This window comes from Lissotriton helveticus, chromosome 4_2, assembly GCF_964261635.1.
Source record: "Lissotriton helveticus chromosome 4_2, aLisHel1.1, whole genome shotgun sequence".
Lineage (NCBI taxonomy): Eukaryota > Metazoa > Chordata > Amphibia > Caudata > Salamandridae > Lissotriton > Lissotriton helveticus.
The window spans coordinates 85,150,566-85,178,158 of record NC_136064.1 but is presented as its reverse complement, the minus strand read 5'-3'; the positions used below and the strand labels follow the sequence as shown (position 1 = coordinate 85,178,158).

At 45.5% G+C, this 27,593-nt stretch overlaps 1 protein-coding gene across 1 annotated transcript in view; it reads right to left on the bottom strand.

Annotated features, from left to right (window-relative positions):
• Positions 1-27,593, bottom strand: part of NALF2 (NALCN channel auxiliary factor 2) — a 693,718-nt gene that overhangs the window by 116,870 nt on the left and 549,255 nt on the right. Inside the window, exon 2 of the mRNA XM_078640152.1 lies at positions 21,034-21,205. Coding sequence (XP_078496278.1) covers positions 21,034-21,205 — 172 coding nt within the window. The remainder of the gene's footprint in view (positions 1-21,033; positions 21,206-27,593) is intronic.

The window sequence follows — 27,593 nt, the reverse complement described above, 5'->3', positions numbered from 1 at the left end:
CATGAGGTTAAAAGAACCAAGGTCATCTTCTATACCAATCCCATCATTAAATCAGCCAACAGAAGTAGAATGCGCTTCAAGACAATCAAGTATTTTAATATCTCCCCCTACTTGACGCTACAGTCTCATGCTCCACAGGCAACTGTTATGCCTTTAGCCTCTTCATTAAAAAAATAAAAATCATGCAGCATATCGACAATAACAAGCTTGCTTCTCCTCTTACGCCCACCCCCTTTGTACTGTACCCACAACAGACCGCTGTCTCTCACAGACCTCACCAACATCCTCAACTGCCTCAAGTCCACCTCATTTGAAAATGATGCGGACCCTCATCCGTTATCACAACCCTGACACAACAAGACCTCATGCCCCTATTCAATATCGTCAATGCCTTCCTCACTCGAGGCATCTTCCCAGAAGTGCTCAAGAAAGGCCAATTCCTCCATCTTCTAAAGAAACCTACACTAGATCTCCACAACTTCGCCAACTACTAGCGCATCACTCGCCTATCCTTCAACAGCAGGATCATCGAAAAATCAGTATATGCAGAACTCTGAGATCACATCAACGCAAACCATCTCCTGCACGACGACCAATCTGACTTTATATCAAGCAGCAGCAGGGAACTTCTACCTGAAAAATCATGGACAACGCCATCCTGACCACTGATAAAGATGACTCCTGCCATTTTAGGTACTTTCAACCACGCCACCTTCATCCGTGGATTTCACTTACAATAATGTCCACTGGTTCACCTTCTACCTTTCCATCAGACACCAGTTTAATCATCACTTACAGGCACATGCATCAAAGCCTTTTGCGATCGCAAGCGGTGCGATTCGCAAAAATCGGCCGTTTGCGATCGCAAAATGTGCTTTTCCGATGCATCAAGGGTCAAGGCCCTCGCAATTTGAGAATTCGCAATTAATTGCGAGTTCTCAAATTGCAATTGCATTTAAGGAATCACATTTAGCGATTCCTTAAATGCAATACATGAAAGTTAAAAAGTCTGCGATTTCGCAAATAGGGGGAGAAAATTACCATGAAGTTCAACTTCATGGTAATTTGCAAAAACTTTGAAAAATGCACTTTTGTGCATTTTTCAAAGTTTCATGTTGTGTGCACACATGCCCCAAGGGCATGTGTGTGCGCAACATATAAGCACAGATCAATTTCAGGGGTGCAACAGGGTGTCCTTTGGACAACCCTGCACCCTTGAAATTGCATTCTCAATTTGCGATTCGCTAATTGCGAATCACAAATTGAGAATGTCTTCCCATTCATTCCTATGGGCCTCTAGGGGGAAACATCACTTACAACGCAACTTTTACCACGCGATGCTTTTACATCGCAACTTTTACAACGCAAACCATTACAACGCATTGCGCTGGGGGGCGCTCTAGGATAGGGAATAGTTTTAATTTACTATCCAACACCTTCCCTACTATCCACGGGGACTGGAGTTGGAATAGTAAATTTAACTATTCACTATCCAGCACCCCAAAGAGCTATACGTTGTAAAGGCATGCGTTGCAAAACTTGCGATGTAAAAGCATGCGTGGTAAAAGCATGCGTTGTAATGTCATACATCCGCCTCTAGGCCCATAAGGATGAATGGGGAGGTATTCCTTAATTGTGACTCGCAATTTGCGAGTCGCAATTAAGGAATATTTAGGAATTGCAATTTTTTTAGTGATTTCTTCATGCATAGCCTTTTGCTATTCCTTATTAGCGAATTCTTATTTTTTGCTAATAAGGAATCGCAAATGGCATTGTTGATGCATGTGGCCCATGGTCTCTTCTAGATGCCAGAGATTCTTTTTCAGCTGTAGAATCCTCCAAGGATCTATCGTGTTTCAGCCATCTTGAGTTTCTACGAGGAACCCTTTGGAACATCACTCAATATTCACATTATCAAAATACATCAATCTGCCGATGACGCAAAACTTGCTTTTGTTGAGGTCCACTTTCCAGTTGGATGATATTTTGGATTCATTTTTCGCGAAAAAACCCTACAGTAGGCATTGCACGCAGAATAAATCTAAAGCAGATGTGGGAAGTTGTACAGAAAGATACATTATTTTGAGTCTCGGAAATGGTGGTGGAAAAGCCGTACAGTGCCAATAAGGACCCATGTAGTGCAAATTACATTTATATATCGCTTATTACCCCTGACGAGTGCAGAAACAAAATGGCTGGAGCCCCTTTAAAAACTGATCTTGAATTGTGCATATAAGGATTCTACAACAGAGAAAGAAAGAAGTAACTCTCACGAGATTAGGGCAGATCTTGGTAGCCATGTGGGATCAAGTGTGTATATAAAGTGGACACACCCGAGTCAACTACCCCATCACCCTCGAGCAAGGAGTGGGGTGCGGTCGTTGTGCAAGCAGGGGCGCATTGGCACTGCGGGCACTCGGGCATGGGCTGAAGGGCCGGTGTCTCAGTGCACTCTGTGGGCCGGTTTTTCCCCCTTCAACAGAGAGCACTGACAGGGAGAGGAAAGCAGCTTCGCTGTGCAGCCGGCCGTTCAGCGATGATAAGTTGTGGCTTCACCTTCACCCCCTGCCCTACCAAGCAGTCATGCTGATGGTGGGCTGGGGAGGGGTGATTGTGTGCCAGAATCGGCCTCCCTGGGGGCCAGGTGTTACTCAGGCCTATGAGCCACTTTCGCCTAGGCGCCCCTGGGGCCCACGTAGCCCAGAAACAGTGCTTGCATTAGTCCACGCCCACAGCCTTTCTCATTCAGGGCATAGTGGGCAAGGAAGAATGGGTCTCACTATGGGGGTGATGTGGAGAACTCACACCATCTTCAACTTAGCCGCCCCCCCACCCCCATGGATGGCCCAGAAGCTGTGTTTTTGCTTTAGACCCTCTCCTGCCATGCCATTGCCCTGAGGCACTGAAGGGCTGGGGAGGGCTGAGTAATTTACAAATAGCTGGGGCTTCGCTGTTTTTCAGGTGCTCCAGCCCTGGAGGGCTGGGGAATAATTTTTAAGAGAAAGGGGCCTGGCTGATTTTCAGGTGCTCCTGTGCTGGATGGCTGAGGAATACATTTTTAATAGAAAGGGGCCTCGCTGTTTTTCAGGTGCTCCTGCGCTGGAGGGCTGGGAATATTTTGGTAATAGAAAGGGGCCTGGCTGATTTTCAGGTGCTCAGCTTTAGGACATTGTCACCTTGGCCCTGTGTCCTTCCCAAGAACAATATCCTCCCACAAATGTGGGCCTGGCCAAATTGTGGGGCATATTATCAAGGGGGGCGATAGTATTATCGCCGCTTAGCGGACGGAAATGGCCGCTAAAGCAGCGAAAATTGCCTATCGCCCTTTTAGCAAGCTGTCGCTAACAGCAGTTAGCGACAGCTTGTAGGCGATAGCGAGCGGTTTGGGGCCCGCTTTGCGAGTCAGCGATATTTATCGCTAATGACATGCAAAGTGGGCGTACCCAACCTGTTAGTGTTGCTATCATCGCTATCGCCTATTACCAACACAGGCGTAGCAATGGAAATATTCGCGCTAAGCGCGAATATCTCCGAACACTAACACCTGCTCAGACCAGTACTTAGCCATTATATCCAATGGGAGGTGGATATAAATGTAAATGTGTGTGTACTTGTAAAGCGCAACGGTCACCCCATTTCGGGGTCTCCTGGCGCTGTACGTATACCGCTGTGGAACCCTTCCTGGCTTTTCCCTGTGAGATGCCCACTCCTGAGCACCCCCAAGGTGAAGCCAGGCATCCCAGCGCTGTTGGGGCTGTTGTGGAGATTAAGCAAGCTATTGCTCAGAGTTGCAGAGTGGGACCCATGATTAGACTAGGCACCGAGGCGAGAATTATCGAGTCCGCGGACATTGAGCCCAAGACCCTGCCGCGGCGAGAATTGAAGCCTGGTCCCGGGCCAGACCTCTGCATCAGGGTCTGCCGCTCAAACCAGTGAGCCACACTTCTCCCATTATAATGGCTAAGACCCTGTTAGCGATAATGCGTGAATATCGCTGTATTCTCAGCGATATTCACAGATTTTGCCGCTATCGCCGGGAATTTTATCGCTTTCGAGATAAACGTTGCTAATAGCACATTATCTCAGCGATAAAATCCCGTGATGCTCGGCAATAAAAAAATTGCCGCTAACCCTACTTAGCGATAAATATCGCTATTTGTTGATAAAATGCCCCTGTGATCCTAATCCGACTTTGCACAGTGCAAGAGTTCCAGAGAGCTTGACACAAGGTGTGGTTGTGTCAGGCATAACCCACTCCCGTCCCGTCACTGTTGTGGTGGAACTTCTCAGGCATTGTGCATTCGGTAACACACTTGTGTTTCACAATGATGTGCGCAGATTCTAGGAAGGACATTTGGGCCTAGATGTATCAAGATTCCATTTTGCGAATCTTAAATAGCGATTTTTAGCGAATCGCTATTTAGAATTTGCAAAATGGAATGTATGTAAAAAATCGCTTTTTTTAGCGATTCCTTATTATTCTTTATTTGCTAATTCGCATTTTGCGAATTCGCAAATAAGGAATAATTTCCCATGCATTCCTATGGGCCAGGAGGCGCATAGGAATGATTGTGAAGTAATTCTCAAATTGCGAATTCGCAATTTGCTAATCCCAATTTGAGAATTATATCAAGGGTGCAGGGGTGTCTCATGGACACCCTGCTGCACCCCTGAAACTTACATGTGTGTGCATATGGCGCACATACATGCCTTATGGGCATGTATGTGTGTCACATGCCACCCTCAAAATTGCCAAATTTTGGTTTTTGACAGGATTTCGCAAATTAACACGAACCTCAAATTGGTGTTAATTTGCGATTCCTCAACCTGAATTCGCAATTTAAAAAAGCTTCATACATGGCAGTTAAGGAATCGCAAAATTGCGATTCCTTCAATGCTTAAGCAAAATAAGGAATCGCAATTTTTTGCGATTCCTTTTTTTGCTAATTTCACATACATTCCAAAAGATGCAAAATGTCCGTTTGCGATTCGTTAAGGCCGAAATTCTGCGAAGTTCGGCCTTAACGAATCGCAAAAGGCTTGATACATCTAGGCCCAAACAGCCTGATTCATCAAGCCGAATTGCGCTCGCAAAGGGCCAGATTCTGCGAATCTGGCCCTTTGCGAGCGCAATTTTTGCATTTGGGATTCATCATCCCAAATGCAAAAATCGTAATTGCTAATTCGCTAAATTGCGAGGAATTACATTTAAGGAATCTCTATTTGAGATTCCTTAAATGCAATTCATGAAGCATTTTAAAATTGCGAAAATGCAATTTTGGGCCGCTATTTACCGAGAGGTCAGACCTCTCGGTAAATAGCAAAAACTTAGAAAAATGCTTTTAAAAGCATTTTTCTAAGTTGCATGTTGCACACACATGTCCCTTGGACATGTGTGTGCGCAACACCTGTTTCAATTTGCATTTCAGGGGTGCTACAGGGTGTCCTTTGGACACCCCTGGCACCCTTTCAATCGCTATCTTATTTGCGATTAGCTAATTGCAAATAAGGAATAACTCCCCATTCATTCCTATGGGCCAAAAGGCCCATAGGAATGAATGGGGAGTATTCCTTATTTGCGATTAGCAATTAGCTAATCGCAAATAAGGAATGTGTAGGAATCGCTATTTATTTAGCAATTCCTACATGAATACCGTTTTGCGAGTCCTTAATAGCGATTCGCTATTAGGGGCTCGCAAAACGGCCCGTTGATGAATAAGGCTGTAAGTACTTATGAAAGAGTTTGTGGACTCAACAGATCTCTATGGCAACACTAGGTGGCGCCCTCAGACTTTTAAAGAGCAAACAGCAGAGACTTGTTATGTGACGGGGACAAAAATCACATTATCAAAAATGATCTCAGTGTAATACAATAGCTAAAATGAATTTCTGAAGAAGCGCATTAACGCAGAAGACAATTGAACTCCTTTAGAGCAGGGACACAAGAACTGCTGTAAGAATGGTCCTCCAAACACAGGAAAGCATTTAAAGTAGCATCACTCGGAGATGACCGGAAGGCCTCCCTGTTTCAACAGGTTCATTGCATATAATTTGAATTCCACTTAACCAGTGCTTTTAAACTTAGCTAGAACCGAGATCAACATTAGGGTCATTACGATAGTATTGTTTGAGTGCGTTTCATATAAATGCGGCGTGTATCTCTGAGTAAACAAACTCAAGCTGCCTTCTTCTTGTTCCAGACCTCCTTCACTGCTGCCCCTCCCAACCCCCTTCCCCAAGTCTGAAACCCCCTGAACCCCAGTAGTGAGAGTGCTGAGGCGGGGGTGCTGGAAGACAGGGGGTAGGCCAAGCCCCTGGAGCCTGTGTGGCGCAGGGGCCTGCCAACCCTCAAGGGGGCTCCCAACCCTCCAGGGGGCTCCAACCCTCCAGGGGCTCCCAACCCTCCAGTGTGCTCTCAACCCTCCAGGGGCCTCTCAACCCTCCAGTGTGCTCTCAACCCTCCAGTGTGCTCTCAACCCTCCAAGGAGCCCCCAACCCCCCAGTGTACTCTCAACCCTCCAGGGAGCCCCCAACCCTCCAGTGTGCCCTCAACCCTCCAGTGTGTTCCCAACCCTCCAGTGTGTTCTCAACCCTCCAGTGTGCTCTCAACCATCCAGTGTGCTCTCAACCCTCCAGTGTGTTCTCAACCCTCCAGTGTGCTCTCAACCCTCCAGTGTGCTCTCAACCCTCCAGGGGCCTCTCAACCCTCCAGTGTGCTCTCAACCCTCCAGGGGCCTCCCAACCCTCCAGTGTGCTCTCAACCCTCCAGGGGCCTCCCAACCCTCCAGTGTACTCTCAACCCTCCAGGGAGCCCCCAACCCTCCAGTGTGCTCGCAACCCTCCAGGGGCCTCCCAACCCTCCAGTGTGCTCTGAACCCTCCAGGGGCCTCTCAACCCTCCAGTGTGCTCTCAACCCTCCAGGGGCCTCCCAACCCTCCAGTGTACTCTCAACCCTCCAGGGAGCCCCCCACCCTCCAGTGTGCTCTCAACCCTCCAGGGAGCCCACAACCCTCCAGGGAGCCCCCAACTCTCCAGGGGCCTCCCAACCCTTCAGTGTGCTCTCAACCCTCCAGGGAACCCCCAACCCTCCAGGGAGCCCCCAACTCTCCAGGGGCCTCCCAACCCTCCAGCCAGTGTGCTCTCAACCCTCCAAGGAGCCCCCAACCCCCAAGTGTACTCTCAACCCTCCAGGGAGCCCCTAACCCCCCAGTGTACTCTCAACCCTCCAGGGAGCCCCTAACCCTCCAGTGTGCCCTCAACCCTCCAATGTGTTCCCAACCCTCCAGTGTGTTCTCAACCCTCCAGTGTGCTCTCAACCCTCCAGTGTGCTCTCAACCCTCCAAGGAGCCCCCAACCCCCCAGTGTACTCTCAACCCTCCAGGGAGCCCCCAACCCCCCAGTGTACTCTCAACCCTCCAGGGAGCCCCTAACCCTCCAGTGTGCCCTCAACCCTCCAATGTGTTCCCAACCCTCCAGTGTGTTCTCAACCCTCCAGTGTGTTCTCAACCCTCCAGTGTGCTCTCAACCCTCCAGTGTGCTCTCAACCCTCCAGTGTGCTCTCAACCCTCTAGTGTGTTCTCAACCCTCCAGTGTGCTCTCAACCCTCCAGGGGCCTCTCAACCCTCCAGTGTGCTCTCAACCCTCCAGGGGCCTCCCAACCCTCCAGTGTGCTCTCAACCCTCCAGGGGCCCCAACCCTCCAATGTGTTCCCAACCCTCCAGTGTGTTCTCAACCCTCCAGTGTGCTCTCAACCCTCCAGTGTGCTCTCAACCCTCCAGTGTGCTCTCAACCCTCCAGTGTGTTCTCAACCCTCCAGTGTGCTCTCAACCCTCCAGTGTGCTCTCAACCCTCCAAGGAGCCCCCAACCCCCCAGTGTACTCTCAACCCTCCAGGGAGCCCCCAACCCCCCAGTGTACTCTCAACCCTCCAGGGAGCCCCCAACCCTCCAGTGTGCCCTCAACCCTCCAGTGTGTTCCCAACCCTCCAGTGTGTTCTCAACCCTCCAGTGTGTTCTCAACCCTCCAGTGTGCTCTCAACCCTCCAGTGTGCTCTCAACCCTCCAGTGTGCTCTCAACCCTCTAGTGTGTTCTCAACCCTCCAGTGTGCTCTCAACCCTCCAGTGTGCTCTCAACCCTCTAGTGTGTTCTCAACCCTCCAGTGTGCTCTCAACCCTCCAGTGTGCTCTCAACCCTCCAGGGGCCTCTCAACCCTTCAGTGTGCTCTCAACCCTCCAGGGGCCTCCCAACCCTCCAGTGTGCTCTCAACCCTCCAGGGGCCCCAACCCTCCAGGGAACCCCAAATCCTTCACTCCTGCCCCTCCCAACCCCCCTTCCCCAAGTCTAGACCCCCCCTGAACCCAAAGGTGAGAGCGCTGAGGCGGTGGTGCTGGAAGGCCGGGGCATAGTGCAAGCCCCTGCAGTCAGCCAGTGTGGTGCAGGGGCCCCCCGACCCTCCAGGGAGCCCCCAACACCCAGGAGGCCCCAACCCCCCAGGAGGCCCAAACCCTCCAGGGGGCCCCAACCCTCCAGGGGGCCCCAACCCTCCATGGAGCCCCCCGCCCTTCAAGGGGGCCCCATGCAGCTCAACCCAGCCCATGTTCAATGAATATCTGTGAGACATGTTCGACTCGGGCCCCTCATCACATTCTGTGGGGAAGCGGGCGTCATTATGCGTGGCGCTACTGCGGAAAGGTGGGTCTCTGGAGCTGCACTGCCCCTGAGGACTTGGACCAGGGCCAAACTGGCCGTAGCGGGCATCGGGCATTTCCGCGGGAGGTTGGATGGGTGGGGTTGGTTTTGCAGCAGTAGGGGCCTGTTTTGTTATTGGGGGCCGGTTTTGCAGCAGTGCTTAGCACTTGACCTCCCCCTCCAACCCCCCGCCTCCACCGGGATTGGGGGCCGGTCCAACAATATTTCCAGAGCTGCTTTGTGTTCCCAGTCCGGCCCTGATTTGGGCCTGACATATTGTATAACAAGCTTTTGCAATGCAATAGGTCTTGCATTTGCGAGAGTTTAAGCTATTGGCATTCTAAATGACAATGCATTTTTTTTATGTGTTTTCAAAAGCAACACATATATACAAGGCATTGTCACTTCTAATGCCAATAGCTCAAACTCTCGCAAAGGCGAGAATACTTTCATAGTGGCCGTGCCCCTTTATTTAGACGTCGCTCCCCGTATTCAGGTTACAGCGAGTCACGTCTAAAGAAAGGGGCGTGGCCACCAATAAAGTGACAGCACGGTATGGGGCGCTTTTACCCAAAAAATAATTTGTTCAAGAACAAATATTTTTGGGGTAAAAGCGCCCCATGCTGTGCTTTCACTTTAATGGTGGGAATGCCCTTTTCTTTAGAAGCGGCTCGCTGTACCCCGAATACGGCAGCAGGGTCTAAAGAAAGGGGTGCGGCCACTTTGTAAGTGAACGCATGGTACAGAGGCTTTCACTACAAAAAAAAAAATGTTTTGTAGGCCAGCCGCTAAAGTTAAAGCGGACTGCGCTGCCAATTTAAATAAATAAAGAAGCACGTCCGCTATACTTAAAGCGGACCCCACTGCTGAAGTAAATAAATAAAGAAACACGGCCAATATAGTTGAAGCGGACCAACATTAGTAATTAAAATAAAAGAAGGCGGCGTGCTGCTTGTAGGAAAGCACGTAGTGGAAGGAATAGGGGTAAATCATTGAAGAAAATAGTGCTCACAGCCTAGATAAAGCAGACCGAGTAACAACACAAGTAAAAAGTCCAGTACTCATGGGATGTTATAAATGCAGAGAAGGTGGTACCAAGGAGGGACTACAAAGCCTATTCGTGAATGAAAAGCAACGATTTAGAAAGGACAGTAACAGGAGCCAATTGAAAATATGGGCAGGAAATGGGCGGAGCTTCAAGTCCCTACCTGATTACAGCATGCTTTGCAGAGCAACGCATGCGCTGCTCAGGCGCGACCTAAAAAGGTGGTCTGTCGTGGGTTTAACCACTTCTTGGTCCTCAGTAAGGGTAGCGTAGAGCGGGGGCGGTAAAAGCTGTTAACTCCGTTGGTGCAGAATTATTAATTGAACCCCGAAACTGACCTTACAAATTAGGAGGTGTTAATTCTGGGTCCAATTCCCCTGGTAATTCCTCCTTGTGCCCCAGTGTTTCACCTATAGATTTTGTCTACTTCCAGCTGCAGAAATGTGGTAGAAAGAAGGCAGGACCAGTACTGACTAACTATACTTCTTAATCTGCCAAGCTCTCCATGGGAGAAGGTTGTGATGCTGTATTTTGCTTCCTAGAATCTCAGTGACCCCCTAATGAGGCCCTGGTGTGTTTATAACTTGTACATGGTATCTGGATGTGGCTTGCACATTGACTCGAAATACTTTCTTAGCTGATTTTGAAGTGATGGTTCTGGGATAAAGGAATTTATTATTCTCCACTTCCTTTCTTTCGGGTGAGGGAAGGGTTAAGCATTCAGGGACTTGTTGAAGGTTTGCTGGGACACGAGGGAGCAGTGGACTTGAAGATCAGTGGAATAAAAGCCAAGGCAAGGCCTTCGAGGAAAGAGAAGCAGCAATTCCGAGGCATTAAACTCAAGGTAAACTGAAAGTTTAGGCGATTGAATGTAAGTGACCAGCTCCTGCGAATGCTGTGGAACAGAAATGAAAACCTCCAGGTCAAGGTAGATGTATAAAATAAAGAGACCAGTTCTGGTCAAAGATAAATCTAATGTTCTGAGCACAAGGGGGGGAAGGGAGCGATTGGGTGGGGCAAAGAAAATGGAGTCAGAAACGTAGCTTGAGGGTAAGGTGAGGGGCAGACTACAACTTACCTCAGGCAAATTGAGGCTCAAAGAGACAAAAGACATTAAGGTACTGACTAAAGAAAGATACTTAAAACTAGTATCATAATGGGAAGTAGGAAGGAAATATATTTTGGAAATCTTATGCCTATGACTATTCATCTTCACTGACAGATATTACCAGAAAATATCCCAATTCAGTCCATCCAATATTCCTTCTACTTAGGTTGTAGGTATGAGCAGTCATTGTTCAACTCGTAGGAAAAAAAGTAGGCAAAATCTGCTTTTAAATTGTGATGCTTTTCTTATATTCTCCTTGCTACTCAGTGGAAGTTCATGAAACTGAAACTTGTTCTGCCCGGTGCCTGGTTAGGTCTCGCCTAGCGATGTAGCGCATGCGCTGTCGCCTTGACGAGACCGATAGTTGTCGGTTTTGCTAGCGAAGGGGGACAGGAGATGGAACGCGTGCGGTCAGGAGATGTGCACTCCATACGCGTGCACATCTCCTGTCCCGCGTAGGGCTGGCGTTTGAACCAGCGCGCGCATGGCACGCTTTCACTTTCACTCCCTCCCTCCCAGTTAGTTTGTGTTCTGCAAGTGAGGCACACGCGTTACTTCACCCTGCCTTCAAGTGAGCGGGCTTCTGCGCCCGGACAGGGTGAATTTTACAGTGGAATGCTGCATGGGAGCCTTTAAACTTGCGGGAGAATCACGCGCGGCTTCACAGTGAGCCCGTTCCCTTCGGATGTGCATGATCAGTTATTATATTTACGGCGTGGTTCCGAAGAGCTGTATCTGCACCCGGCACCCGTACAGTCGCCACTAGATTCGGTCACACTGCAACACAATTAAGATTTATCCAGCCTCAGCGCCGACTCGCTTTTCGGTTACAGTTGCTTTCCTTTATTGGCAGTCAATTACATAGCGCTGCATGCCCCGCTGTCGGCTTCTAGTAGTATATGTAGCTGATTTGATATGGCCTGAATAAAGTGTTAAGGATGAAAGTCATAGAGTCAGTCTCTGTTTCCCCTCTCTTTTTTTCTACAGGCACATTATATAATTCATGCATATGTATTTTCAGGGACATATTTCTAAGTAGATACTGCGGCACGTGTGAAGCATAAACGCTGTCATGTTTGAAGGTTATTCTGTTCAGTTGTTATCACCTCTGTTCCAAACATGAGCAAATAAAGGGGCTTAGAAATGTTAAAATCACTTACATCCAACGTGTTACTTATTTTTTATCACATTGAAATTGGTGCATAAAATGTGCCGCATTTTCTTGGCAATACCAAAAGAAATGCTCTCCAGAGTATGTTTGAATATGATGGCAATGAACTCTTTATCGGCTTTCCGGTGGAATACAAAGAGTGGTCCAAAGAGCGCAGGGTGGGTTCTTTTGGAAGGGGCGAATATAAATGGTGCAGTGCATCAGCTTCCAAAGTCTCAAATATGTGGAGTCCCAGAGCCCTTTCCCTATCCCCCTGCCTCCACATGTGTTTAGTGGGGGCTCAGTTGCTAAATATTTCAATATTTTCCCAGAAGTCTGAAGGATCACGGTTTCCTAAAAATAACAGAAGTAAAGCATATCTGTAATTTCCTCTTATCGTTGAGTCTATCTAATTTTTTATTGAGTTTCCTCAAAATATGATTTTTTATGGGGTATTCTTGAAAGCAAAACACGATGCACGTGACTGTGACATTAGGAGTCGTCTCCGGTGTCTGCTCGAGCTATCACCGTGCGTTTTTTGGAGTGCTGCAGTCCCAGATCTGCTTGCACAAGGTCACACCTGTTACAGTCATCAGGGGAAAAGCAGACAGAATCTCACAGACAACGCAAAGAACATGTGTGAATGGAATCCTGCCTTACTTCCCATTCAAATGTGTGACATGCACCAGACGGGCGATGCACCCAGACGCCAAAAATGATATTAAAGGCCAACTATTGCATCCCCTGCCTTGACAATTGAGTTGACAGCAGTGAGCGTGATTTGTACCAAGAAATGGTGTACAAGGCAAGGGATGTGAGCCTTGCCAGGTTTTCCTAAGTATCAGCCACGCATATCAAATATCACTCATTAGGTGTGAGCCCCACTGTCTTGGTTTACTTCTCACTATGGTCTCAGCCTTAGATAGCTGCTTTCTTTTGAAACATTAACTTTTGGTGCAATATGGCGACATTTGACCACGTTGGGCCGCTGGTCTTGAGCTGTCTGTGGATTTTGTGTTTGATTTATGCCACTTATGGTTACAATCAAATTAAATTGGTGTACTGATTAACAGAAGTAATCAACAACTGGACACGTGTTTCAGGTTGACTGATCGATATAGCTGTACAAGCAGGGCTCGAGTCGGGGTACCACGCGGGTGGACGGCGTCACCCCACTTATTTTACCAGGGGGATGCCATCCCCCCCTGCCAAAACATCTGGACTTAACTCTTTGGCCTCTCTGGGACGAGGAGCTCGGCGCCTTTCGTGACGTCACTTCTTGTCGTGACGTCACTTCCGGTGACAGCGTCCCCCCACCTTTTTTTTTACGACTTGTGCCCTGTGTACAAGGGTGGAAAAAGGAATGCCTGGTGGGTGAGGTAATCCAGGTCATTTTACCATGCCTTCTTTACTGCGCCTTTTGCACTTCATTTGTCAAAAAATGAGTAGCCATGAGTTATTCAATACTCATAGTTTAGCATTCGATTCCGTGTCTCCCAGGACACCTCCCTTCCAGTCGTGGGCCTTGTAAAACTCAGTGCAGCCTGATGTACAAGGCCAATGGATATGACCCACTCGACTACAACTCCCAGCATGCATTCGGCTGAGACAAGACATAGGTTACTCAAGTCACAGGGAATGATAAAGTAGCCGAAAGATCGAATGGGTTTGAGCTAGATGGACAATGTAGACCCAGCACTATCCTTGAACACAGCTGAGAGCTCAGCACCGGGGCTTTAGGGGTCTCCGTAGATATAAGCTCTAGACAGAATAATCGTATCGGTCGAAATAGACAGAATTGGGCCGCACTGATAAGAAAGCCCTACACTAAAGGAGAGTCGAGAGGTAGCTCAGAGAACTGGGCGTCTGCTGCAGACATGCGTGTAAACTGCACATCATACTGTTTAATTATCATAAAGGCGAACAATGATTCAGAATTGTGACTGACCCAGCCTTTCCTCCCACTATAAACTGTGGCTGTTCATTGGTCAGTAGGCTTAGTAGTCCCTCCTTAGCTCTGCCTTGTCTTATTTTGTAACCTCCCATGGTGACACCCTATATTATTTGTGTTGGTACTTGGTAGGCTTTAATTACAGCCTCCGAGCACTAGTTTCTCAAATAGCTCTGTGGCCACTCTCTCTCCTAATGCTTTTTAAAACAAAATTATACCACAGGCGCCGAACGCATTTGCCATGCAATAGGTCTCACATTTGCAAGAGTTTAAGCTATTGCCATTGTAAATGACAATGCCTTTTATTTACCTGTTTTAAAAACAACACATTAATAAAAGGCACTGTCATTTACAAAGCCAATAGCACAAACTCTCGTAAATGCGAGACCTATTGCATTGCAAATGCTTGATTTTAGATTCCAGCTGTGCTAACATGTGTAACATGCATAGTCTTTAGCACGCGTGGTGTAAGCGCCAGACCTCGATAATGTCTATAATATTACAAGCTACCAAGAACATGTTTCATCTTAGCTTGGCGTGTGAAAAGAATACTCTTAATGATGGGCACACATCTTCAAGTACTGGAATTCAACAGAACTACTTCAATCCAACTTCTCAATTTTGTGATAGTGTCCATTAAATTAGATTTTTTTTTTTGGGCCCAATTCGCAATTTTATGATGATCCTCCCTCTTTCTTGAACCCTTCAGATTATGTGATTGCAAATGAAGGTATATTCAATTCAGATGCTGTAAGACATGTTTTACAACTTCTGACGTGTCCTTCTAGTGGAGAGTCATGAACCCTTGCAAAGGATTTAAGATATTCAGATGTTTTGCCAAATCCCTTAGACGTCACGGTATATATTTGATACAAAACAATTTTGGGGCAGTGTTGAAAATCTTTGAGGACCTCATACTGGGCTGGTTCACCTCCTTGACATGCTATGATTCAATTAATTATCAGTTCCCTATGGGGAATTGGATACCATCGTCACAGCTAACCTGGTGGACTGCCTGCCAGACTCTAAAAGAGGCCTTCAGGAGGTTACTGTTGGATGTTCTCTCTGTCCTCTTTAGAATCCACACCCAGGTATACGCTTGCCGAAGGTGGATCAGACATACCCGAAGAATACAATCTAAGGTACAAACTCTAAAGAGGGCGTACGTGGTATACCCTTGTATACACCCCAATAGGGAAAGATGGGAAATACAATTGTACACACTCTAAAGGGGGGGGGGACATGATATATCCATCAAAACAGCCCAACGGGGGGAAAGAGGGCAGACACAACATACTCATGTACACACTCTAGAGAGGAGGATGGGATATACCCATGTACACCCTCCAGCGAGGGCGGGCATGAGATACCCACGTACACACTCTGACGAGGGCGGGCATGAAATACCCATGTAAACACTCTAAAGAGGGCGAGCATGATGTACCCATGTATACACCCTATTGGTGGAAGATGGGAAATATCTGTATATACACTCTACAGAGGATGGGAATTATATACCCATGTATACACCAAAAACTGGAAGAAAACAACCACCTCCAAAATCAGCTCTCACGTAAAGTCAACCACACAATGCATCTACAACACAACCAAAGTAAAATTGAAAACATTTTTTTTTAAAGCTTCATCAGTTTTTACTTATTTGTTGTTATCAAAATAGATTATAGATAGACTAGATCAAACAATTGTATGTTTATCAACAGTTTGAATACCTCCCAACCTTCACATACAAATCTTTCCAACACTCATCCTATAGCATACCCAATAACTCCATTCATGTATTCATACTAAAAGCAAAGGTTACATTAAGCCTTTAGATGGAAATGCCTGACCTGAATGATTGTAATTTTAGATTTGACAAATATACTGATAAATCAAAATCTGAACTCTGTCTTAACTTCATTAAGCATGTCAGTATAATATTTTTAATATACGTATACACTTATTTTCATCAGATGCACTTGCAGAAGATTTAGTATAGATTTAAATTCTGAACTGGTATCCCCAAGGCTTCGTGCTTGTGCACGTTTCGGTGCTAGTGCTCAAAGACCACTCACCTTCTTCAGGGCACAAAATGATGGAATGTAAATGTAACCTCAATAAAACAAGGAAAGGAGGGAGCAACACAAAGTGGCCTTGAAATAGGAGCAATCTTAAATAGGCTGAGTTACATCACAGGCATAAACAGGGCAAGGCGGAACCAGGCTAAGGATATCTATATTACCAGCTCCAGCATTGGAAAAAGAACACACTGAGCTCGATATCCTCTCATAAGTAAGTTAATTTATTACGGCAACAATTGGTACAGGCAATACGTCCTGTACTGGAGGGGTCGGCAAGCTACCTAATCTCAAAATACTGGAGAAAGTGCGTAAGAGCGGTCCAATCTCAATATTTAAAATTTGGTCGGGGTAAGTCTGATGAGGGCTCACACCTGCCTCCGGCAAATAAAATTCAATATATACACCCTAACGGGGAAGATGGGAAATACCCACATATACACTCAAAAGAGGAAAGATGTATACTTATGTATACACTCTAGAGCAGAAGTCTTCAATCTGTGGGGGGGGCGACCCCCAGGGGGGGCTGTGGAGTCATGGGCAGGATGGGCGTGCATTCCTCAGCCTCACTTCTGCCTGGAACCCAAAATGTTTGTGCTTCATTTTGGAAAAAGACATGTAATGCTTCAGCTGGAGTGCCATTCAGGAACTCTCCTGTGCTGTGAAACCGAAGCCAGACAGTCAGCTAAACACTCCTTTCTGCCAGTGTGCTGCTTGCCTGAAAGAAATGCAAATGTGAAAACGAGCTAATCTGCAATTGTAAAGGGTAATCTGCAAAAGTAAAGATGCTTGGCAGCCGGTCCTGGCTTTAATTGATGAATCACTGAAAGCTTTGTGATTTTTGAGTGGTAGTACAAAGAATTAACAACTGAGCTGTGAAGTACCTGCTTTTAATTGTCATTGTATTTACATTGTGCTTACTATCCCTGAGGAGGTGTTGAAGGGACAGTAATGTAAAGAAAATGCATTACGTACAGTCTGAGTATTACTAAAATCTATATTTTGGAAGCACCTTTTTATCGTAAAACTTTTTGCACATTTTGTAGCAGTCTATCTTCTACTGTGTGTAATGCAAGTATACATTTTCTGAACACTTTCTGTCATAGGCTGTGACCTCGTAGCACTAAAATACACAAGTCACTATTCTCCACTGCACCAAGCAAGATTTAACACTGTGGCTCTCTGGGCACACACAGACCTTTGCAGTGCATTAACAAAAAGAGGCTTCATAATAGAATCTAGTGCCTTACCCGATGAAAAACAACTTTTAGAATGTATTTATGTTTCATGTAAGCTGCCCGTTATTTTATATGTAGCTGCCTGAGGGTGAAAGACCTAAAAAATGTACAGAATATTTTGTTTTTAGCCACACCTTTGACCCCGCCCCCATGTGCAGACTCTGAAGGCCGTCCAGTCCCCCAAAACATGACTGAAGTCAACAACAGCAGTAAACTAAAATAACCAGGAGTCAGTTTTTACTAAAATAGAAGCGCCTGTTTTCATAATGTAAAAAATTAAAACCTTTTTAGAAAAACAGTATGGAAGAAGATCAAGAGACCACTTCCTCCCCTCTAATTAAATAAATCATCCTACTTCGACCGTGCAGTTCATCATTAATGATAGTAAATGTGTATGTTTTAATTATGATGAATAATGTTCAGCAAACTCCAGTCCCATGCATCTGTAAAAGGCAAGTCTTCAGCATCTCAGGAAATGCAGTATGGTTCTCCTAGGATGTCTTGCACTAAAGTTGAAGCCCATACATTACGGCCATTACACCCAGGGTCACTGGAATTATGCGATTATGCAGACATGGCGATTTTAGAATAATTATAGAATTGCAGCATTGCCACATAATCTATCATCTGTTGCATAATCTGCTGACTTTAACAAAAAAATGTTTTTATTACTCAAACGGTTCAAAGGCTACTAAAATAAAAAGCTACACGAGTTGCTGCGCAGTAGAAGGCCCTTTTCAAAGCTGGACTGGTCACCTTTTTATGCGTATTGCTATAAGAGGGTATTAAACTAGCCCTAATGAGGTGCAACCACAGATTGACCATTTCTCTGGAAAAATACAGACACATCCATCTGGCTCAGAAAGGTGTTATCTTCAAAATAATTTTAGATAAATTATGTTTAGTTTGTAAAAAATAAAGAACCATTGTGCATTTTTGGGTAATACTTTTTGGAGACTTTTTGGTTGAAGTGTGCTGTGCGGTAAGCCTCTGACACTGCACCACCTTGATGATCTTTCTGATCTCTTTATTAGCACTGTGGTGGATATTTTTGACACTATTGCGCTGAAGCAACTTAAAAGGATTCCAGTCTAACAATCCAAATCTTGGTTTAATGGTGCCCTAAATGATGAACGTCGTAAACGTAGGCCCTCAGAGAGGCTCTGGATAAACATGCCCTCCATTACAAGCCTCATGCAGCTCAGGAAAATGAGAAGTACCTACAACAAACACATCCGCATTGATAAAACTGACCATTTCAGGGCTCACCTGGACGGCGCTAAAAATAGACCCAAGAAGCTCTTTGAAATCATCAAACAGCAAGTGAACCACTCGTCCAACCCTACCTTGACTCCACTTCCTAGTGGGAAGGACTTCTCAGTGAACTTCTCTGAAAAAACTAGGAAAATTGAACTGGAGCTGCAATCTGACACTTTCATTTTGCGGCCTCTGAACTACACTGCATCATCAGCGGAGCTTGTGGATCCCTCGTCAGTGTCCTTACTCTTTAGTTGTTCTCCCAAAAACGATGCCTCTTGGAATTCCTTTATCCTGCCAGATTTCATGGAGCTGTTCCACAATAAGGCAGCACTAAAACCTTCCAATCACTTCAGCGATCCACTTCCTGCAAACATTTTTAAAGATCTCAATTCGGCCATTCTACCTCTTTGGTCCAGGACCATTCATGGATCTCTCATGCAGGGGAGGATCCCTGATTGCCTCAAAAAAATTGAGCAAGTCAATCTCATCCCTAAGAAGCCCAACACTGATTTATCTGATACTAACAGCTTCCGGCCTATCACCAGCATCAAGACTCTGGCCAAATTGGTTGGTAATGGGTCCACAAGCAGCTCTGCAACCATATAGGGAAATTTCAACTCCTTGACCTCTACCAGTCGGGTTTCAGAGCTGGACACAGTACTGAAACAGCGCTAACTCACATTGTGGATGACACCCTGAGATCCCTTGATCAAAATGTCCCTTGTTTTCTGATCCTTCTTGACCTGTCTTCAGCATTTGACACCATCAAACATGAAAACTTGATTACTCTTCTTCAACATAGGATGGCTCTATCGGGCCCAGTCCTAAAGTGGTTTGCCTCTTTTGTATATAACCGCACACAAAGGATCAAAGTTAACTATTCCCTTGCAACCAGTACCCCTGTCAGGATTTGAGTGCCTCAAGGCTCCGCACTTTCACCCACTCTTTTCGACCTTTTTATGGAACCTCTCTGATATTCTGCACCATTCAAACATTCATTACCACATGTATGCGGATGACACGCAACCGTACTTGAAGATCTCCTCTCCAGAGGACATTAAAACCCTAAATGAGGCTCTCTCACAAACTCAACAGTGGTTAGCCCTGAACCATTTTTTGCTAAATACTCTAAAAAATGAATTCCTGCTGATTGCCCCCAGCAACCACTCTGCACCTACCCTGGACTGGCTTAAAGAACTCACAGCTCTTAACTGCACCCCTCATGCGGTTGACTCCGCTAAATCGTTACGCTTTATCTTGAACAAATACCTAAATATGCAAGCTCACATCAGTGCTACTATCAGGGGAGCCTACTTTCAATTTAACACCCTTAAGAAATCAAGCCCTTCCTTTCACCTGAAGATATACGGCTTGCAGTACAATCCCTGGTTATCTCGTGACTGGAATATGGTTTGGTGACCCTTGCTGGACTTTCTAAAGTGAGCTTAGCCCCACTCAGAGCCACTCTCTACTCACCGGCCAGGCACATAACAGGCTCCAAAAAAACACGATCACATTACAACTGACCTTATGCAACTTAATTGGCTGTCTATTGAAGCTAGGATACGTTTTAAGATAGCCTGCCTATTGCATAAAGCCTTATTTTACAACACTCTGGCTTATTTGGCGAACAAGCTTGTACTTTCGGGCTCTTGTCAGAACTTAAGAAGTATGTCCACCCTACTTTTGAAACCTCCTTAATTCAAAAAGAAAAGTACTTACAATCGTGCCTTCTCCTGTCTTGCACCTAGAATTTGGAACGCTCTTCCTACCGAGATCAGAGCCAATCCTTCCACAGCTTCTTTCAAGAAACAGGTCAAATGGCTATTCCTGAGTGAACATTATTGCATCAACCTGTACGCCTTCTCAAGCTCCCTGTCCACAGATTTGACAATTATTTTATTATGTTCTTTCGATTTATTTTATGCTTGTCTGTTAAATTGTTATTACACTCTAGGGCCCGTCTGAAATTGGACTAGCTGGGGCCGACTAACCGGCCTCTGACCTTGATTGTTTATTCCCTTTTGTTTGACAGTGTGTTGACTTATTTACTTCATTTGTTCCATTGCACTGAGTTTATTTGTGCTTTCGCCACTTTATATAGCACACTGATACCTGCAAGGATCATGTTCGTGCTTTATAAAACTTTTCAAATAAATAAATAAATGCCCTTAAACCCTTCGATGCTGATGACGGAACCGTTCCGTCATCAGTCACGGCTGAGCTGTGCTGATGACGGAACGGTTCCGTCACGACCGCGCCCTGTTCTGGAATGTCCAGCACAGGGCGCGGAATCGGCGCCGCGGTCAAGGTGTTAAAAGAGGGCGGAGGGAACATACCTTTGTTTGCACTCAAACGAGGATGGATTGGACATACCCTGGTAGACACTCTCTTGTGTTTGGTAGATAGCCCACATCCCCCAAACTCTAACAACACTTAATGCCAGATCACCTGCTGCCTGGCCTCAGCATCCTACACCACCCTCAGCCTTCCCACCCCCCATCTTCTTGATCTACCTGTACAGATGAAGCCCGGCAATCCCCCGTAGATAAGGTCGTCGTTGTCAGGTAACACGAAGGGGCACCTGGTCTGCACCTCCAGGCAGTATTGCTTGCACGGGATGCGGTGGCTGCACTGATGCTGCGTCACGTTGAAGTACTCGGAGCACAGCCACGCCTTGTACACAGCCTGCGGACAAAGGGGAGGAGCGAGAGAATGTTAACACGTTACCAGCGACTGCCTGAGCGCATGCGCAACACATCAAAGATGGCTGAAGTACACACAGGAGTTCAGGAAAAGACAGCAGCCACTAAGAGAGGTCTGATCTCTTTGGCCAATCAGAAATAATATTCATACCTATTTCAACTAACAACAGCATTATTGGGTGAACTTCAAATTAAAACAATTTATTATTTCTACAGCACCAAAATCAAAAATAATTCAGAGTGTGGGAATTTGCTGCAGAAGGGGATACTGGTATTACCAATGTTAACCTTCCTCATTGTACTCTGCCTCCCAGGGGCACTGGAACTTTTTCTACAACCAAGACAGCATACAGGGGGCACTGGTTGGGCACCAACAATGTACACATTCAAATATGTATTCTGAGATATGCAAAATATGCTGTGCTTTTTCATGAGCCAATTCCTCTACGTACAACCCAGAGGAATTTTGCGGAAAAAAATGAGGGTAATGACAAAACAGTGCAAAAACAAAATACTATAAATATAAACTAAAGAGATTAAACAAAGCCATATTTGTGGTATTCCGCTTAAGATGATCACATGCTGCAAAGTATTACAGGTTACAACAACCACTGTCAAAACCAATATGCCTGACAGTTACTGTCATCCTTTCAACTTTGTCAATGCTTGTTTTGTTTTTTCATTGTTTTTGCTGGGGAAGCTGCCAGGCCATCAACAATCTAAAAAATAAAAACTCTGGCTAAAAGCAAAAATATTGTTTTGTGAAGAAAAAACAATATTCTTAAAAATGTTAGTAATTATTTTTAAATGAATCCTGTTTTCCATTAACTGGCTGCAATAGCCAAAAATGGCTTTATTTAAAAGTAATCTCAGACATGCATACCTTAGAATACCACCATCCCTGTGATTAAACTGCTTAATATTCATGAGGTAGGTTGAATTGTGACCCACTAGGAATCTGTAGTTTGCAAACTGACCTTTTAGTACAGGCCGGTTCCCAAACTAGCACACTGGTCGGAAAAATACTCGTCACAAAGTGCGACCAATATTTTGCAACCAGAGGTACGTCCATCTGGCCCTGTGTGCCTTGAAACCCTAAAATTACACTAAAAGCAGAATGTCATCAATTAAAAAATAAATGTATAAAGTTAATCTTATGATTCTTTTATACTCAGCTACTAATGATGTCAAACAGGGCGATTTTAGTATAATCTCCCAGTTGTTAGTAAATCATCCGTGCCTTTAAAGTATAAAAATAAAATCACCGGGATTTGGCCAATCAAAACACAGATATTGAGTACACATAAATGACATCACAAGCAGAAAGCACCTAGACCCGCTAAACATTATTACATTTCCAGAGAAAGGTAGGAAAGCACTCCAAAGTTGTGAAAACAAAACCTTCTTCACAATTGGTATAATGACCATGTAGATTTATAGATGGGTAAGAGTGAATTATGGGGGTGTTTTTCACCGAGGGATTCTGAGTGACATCATATAGAAAACGAGAGTGAAGCTCTAGTTGTGTTTGAAGTCACTCAGAAGCCGGAGAAAAATCATCTCCATGATTCACCTTTTACCCATCTATAATGTTATGTTATGTTATGTATGGTTCCCAAAATCACCTGCCCCGGCTTCCAGCTGCTATGCAAGGGCAGAGGAGTAGAGGCGAGGAGGTACGATTTGTACTCTTTTTTTTGTACAACCTCCTTCCCCCAATCCCCCAGGCCCGCTCCGACACTCCTGTCGGTGCAGACCGCGATTGCCTGTCGCTATACCCCTGGCTGACAGGCTCTCAGAGAGCCCTGTCATCCTGGCCTGGAAGGCCTTTATGACATCACAACAGTGGGTAAACAGTTTTGTTATCAACTGTGGCTGCGTCATAGCCGAAATTTAGAATCTGGTGTAAATGACAGAGGCTTCATATGGAAGCAATCCATAACAAAACAAAAACACCCAAACATTGCTTGCAACAAGGTGTGTTGCTCATTAAGGCAAGATCTTCATCTCTCTTAAAGCAAGTAAGAAAAACATTTCGAAGGCTGTCTGTCTCATGTTCAAAGCCCTTCACGGACAGGCGCCACTTTCTTTACCAAGTTTTTGGTACCATACTGGATGACCACGCAGGCGTGACTGGCCACCCCATTATAAAACTTTATAAATAAAAATAAAAAAAATGGCTCTCCTTTCATTCGATGAGAGGCAAATAATTTGGGGTAGTACATTCATGCTGGTGGCTCCTCCAGTGGGGCTAGGGTCACCACAAACTGTTCGTACCCTCGCTCAGACCTGGATGTCTTTCTTCAATGATGGCAAAGGATACATCACTTTCTGCCCTTCTTACTGGGAAAATGTACCTATATCGAGCCTGTGGTCCTCAATCCGATTCTAAGTACTGGGAGATACTAAGGGGCATATTGTCAAGCACAGCGTTAAAATTATCACCGCTTTAGTGGCAGAAAACTGCCGCTAAAGCGGCGATAATGTGCTTGATAATATGCCCTTGTGAATTCCAATAGAAGCCCATGTTGACACCAGAACCTGGGCTTCTATTGGAATTCTCAAGGGCATATTATCAAGTCCATTATCACCGCTTTAGTGGCAGTTTTCTGCCGCTAAAGCGGCGATAATTTTAACGTTGTTTCTTGATAATATGCCCCTAAGAGACTACACAGTGATGGGAACCAGGAAACATGCTTCCCCTTACCCACATTCCTGCCCCATCCACCAATGCATATCCGCAACCCTCTTCACGCGCTCCTCAGCCCAGTGCAATCAGAAGCATCCCCTGGCCCACCTCGCACAGTATGGCCACACAAGCTACATTCACTTCCGCGTCATGCAGCCACCTACCTACATGCACACACCACCACGGCTAGAGGACAACATGGGTGCATGCCCCACTGACCACACAAGCATGGATTCTGGAAAGATTGTCAATCACATCTCGCCCTAGGGACCCCACACCATGGGGATGCCACACCCGCTCGTGGAGGATATGAAAGGGTGTCTCGTTGAGGGTTAGAACTTGTCAGTGTTTTACGGTGTCTTCATGTACAGGGCCAGCTTTAGCGCTGGTGGCGCCCAGTGCAACAATCTTTATTAGCGTCCCCCCCCAAAAAACACTCTCCATAAATTCCCTTGCATTTAATTTATTGTATATACCTACTCATACCAGTGTAGGGTGTCATAGCACTTTACATCACACACACATTATATACAGTCAATGAATCATACTATGTAAATTACATTATAGGAAAAGTTACATAAGACAAAGGAGCCTACAAGGGGTAGGAGTCAGATGTCGTCCATACTGGTAGACAGTATATTTTAAGAGTGTTTGGTCTGGAGAGGCACAGACTCAGGATTTAAAATGTACCACACTGGTTGGTTTTACTAATAAAAATGTGTTTATATCCAAAATAACCCTTTATAGCAACATCAGGATAATGAAAGGCTAGGGGAAAAAACATAACATTTAAACTGTACCATACAGTATGCATGCAGCTCTTTGATGGCAGTTCATAGCTCACCGTGCCTGTCGTTATTGTAGACTGTAGTTATTGGAGAAGCTGATAACTGTAGGGCTGCAGGTATTGTGAAACTAGTTATTGTAGGTGCTGATTGCAGTAGGGCAGTAGTTATTTTAGACAGTAGTTATTGCATGGGCTGATTACTATAAGCTTGTAGTTATTGTGGGACTGTAGTTGTTGGAGGAGCTGATTACTGTAGGGCCACAGGACAGATGCAGGCTACTAGTCCCCGATAGTAGTGGCTCAGGGTGTTTGACATGGGTGGCCTAGGGTCCATCCTACTTTGGTCTGAAAAGTGGTCCAATTATCCCCTCTGCACATGACTCCGGGGTAGTGAGGACGAGCAGTCAAAGGCTTCCCGGGGAGTTGGTGTAGGGGGCAAGAGCTCAAAACTCAACACTCAAGCAACAGACAGAATAAAACATTTCCAGCCCAGTGCTTATCTTAGGGAAAAGAAAGTAGTTTAATAAAACAGTGAAATGTGACACTACATAATTCAATGGGTTCAGCTGCGGGGTTGTGATTCAACTCTATCTCCAAGTAAGCATTTATATCCCCACTTGTGCCCCCTTCTGGACTTCTACCCCAGGTGTAGATATAAGCATAGATTTTTTTGAAAACATATTGTATTGCTTTTTAAACAGCATACAAACCACAATGGCATCCACTTCCCCTAGCATTATCAAACATATCTTCAAAGTTACTCCCAACTGAACTCCCGGATCCCTCCCCCCATGTGGCAATTGGTGTGGTCATAGGTCAGGTACACATATCAAAGCATAACACCGGCTATGAGGGCAATGTTCGTAACACAATATGTTATGTTATGTTATATGTTATAAGCTGTTTTGTAACGCGTTCAATTACTACCGGAGTATCCTGGCGCGGTATACCGCTGGGGAACCCGTCCTGGCTTTCCCTGTGGGATGGTCCCTACTGGGAGTCCCCAAGGTGAAGCCAGGCATCCCCGGCGTTGATGGGGCCGTTGTGGATATTAGGCAAGCTAATGCCCAGAGTTGCCGAGTGGGACCCCTGGTTAGAGTAGGCACCGAGGCGAGAATGATCAAGTCCGCTGACCCTGGTCCACAACCCTGCCGCGTCAGGAATTGGACCCTGGTCCCGGGCCGACTCCTGCTTCTGGGTCTGCCGCCTCTAACCAGTGAGCCACACTACTCCACTTATGCTATTCTTAAATATCACATGTATGTCCTTTATTTTTCAATCTTCCTCCTCCCACTGCCGTTCCTGTAGAGCTTGCACCAACGCGCCCCAAGCCATGGCCATTTCTAAAGCTTTTTAACAATAGAGGTTCCTAGGCAACAATTCAGTTTGCTAGTAGGCAAATCTAACCACAAAATATAATAGAAGTAGATATGTTTACAAGTGTACTCAGAAATAATGATAACAAATTAATTAACCATAGATATTCAATTTATTAAAAACAATATACATATATATAATTTCAATGCTGTACTAAAGAGCCATATAAAACAGTGTCAACATATATTTAGAGAATTAATTGCATACAAAATAATACAGTACATTCATCATATTAAAATCAAGGACAAAGAGAAATTGTTATAATACATTGATTAAAAAAGGGTTTAGATCTATATAGTGGTTCTAATATAGATTTCTACGCGCGTTTCGGCGTTCTACACGCCTTCTTCAGGAAAACCCACTGGATAATCCTAATACAAAGACAGAAAAAGCATCAAGTAATACATTCCAGTACACTGTGAATAATTGAGTTTAAAAAATACACATATATGGGACAACTAATTGGTGTTAACTAGAGATTTTGGGATTCAAGCAATACAAAAAGCCACACCCTAGATAGTGAATTCAAGGCATGATATATATATAAGAAAAAGAAAAAAGGGGTGTGGGGGGAGGGGAGGGGGAAGGCAAGAAGGGGGGAGAAAGGAGGGTCAGGGAAGGGTCCAGGAAAGAGGGAAAAGAAAAAGAAGAAAGACCCACATCACCCGGTATTGTGATTGATGCCTGGTTGCGAGTGACTTTAAATTTAAACATGCTGAACTATTTGAGTGGTTTAGGAGGAAATAGTAATCTTACCTATGGCTATTGGGCGAATTAGGGTTGCATAACGATCAAATATTTAAAGCTTCCCGGTCAAAAAGATGCGCCGTGTAACTAAGGAAAAATAACACGATGAATTATAGATCCAGACTCTAAAGGTGCAGTAGCAAAAACTGATTAATCAAAAAGGTACGGAAATACCTAAAAGAGTCCTATTTTTCATTAGTCGTTCGCTTGGCCTGTCGTAACCTAATGGAGCTCTCACTACAAGCCCATTTACTGAACTCTTTTCGCCATCTCTTGTTCGACGGCCCTTCTTTTGATTTCCAGTGCCAGGTAATTTCCCTTTTCGCCAAAAATAAGCCTAAATCAATGAATTTACTGGTTACTTTGGTTTTGGTCGTGGATATAAGCATAGATGAGGAGTACGTGCAAGTCTTTAGGTGCATGCGCATGCAGGTTATTTTGTAGTTCAGTTCAACAGTTCATACCCAGAATGAGATTGTGTCAGTAAAATTCAATATTCCTGCTGCAGAACACGGCCTGCGCACCTAGCTCAGTCTGTCTTGTGCGACCGCCCATTAGCTGCTCGCGTTCTGCCGACGTGCGGCACTGACAGACATCCTCCTGGCCACAGTGGCGTAGCTAGACATTAGACCGCCTGGGGTGGTCCCTGCGTTTGCTGCCCCGCAGCAGCCGCATTGAAGAGAGGGGGGGCAGGGTGCTGTCGATTCATCAGATTGTCGCCCCGCGACAGCCGCACTGAAGAGCGGGGGGAGGGGAGGGTGCTGACACTTG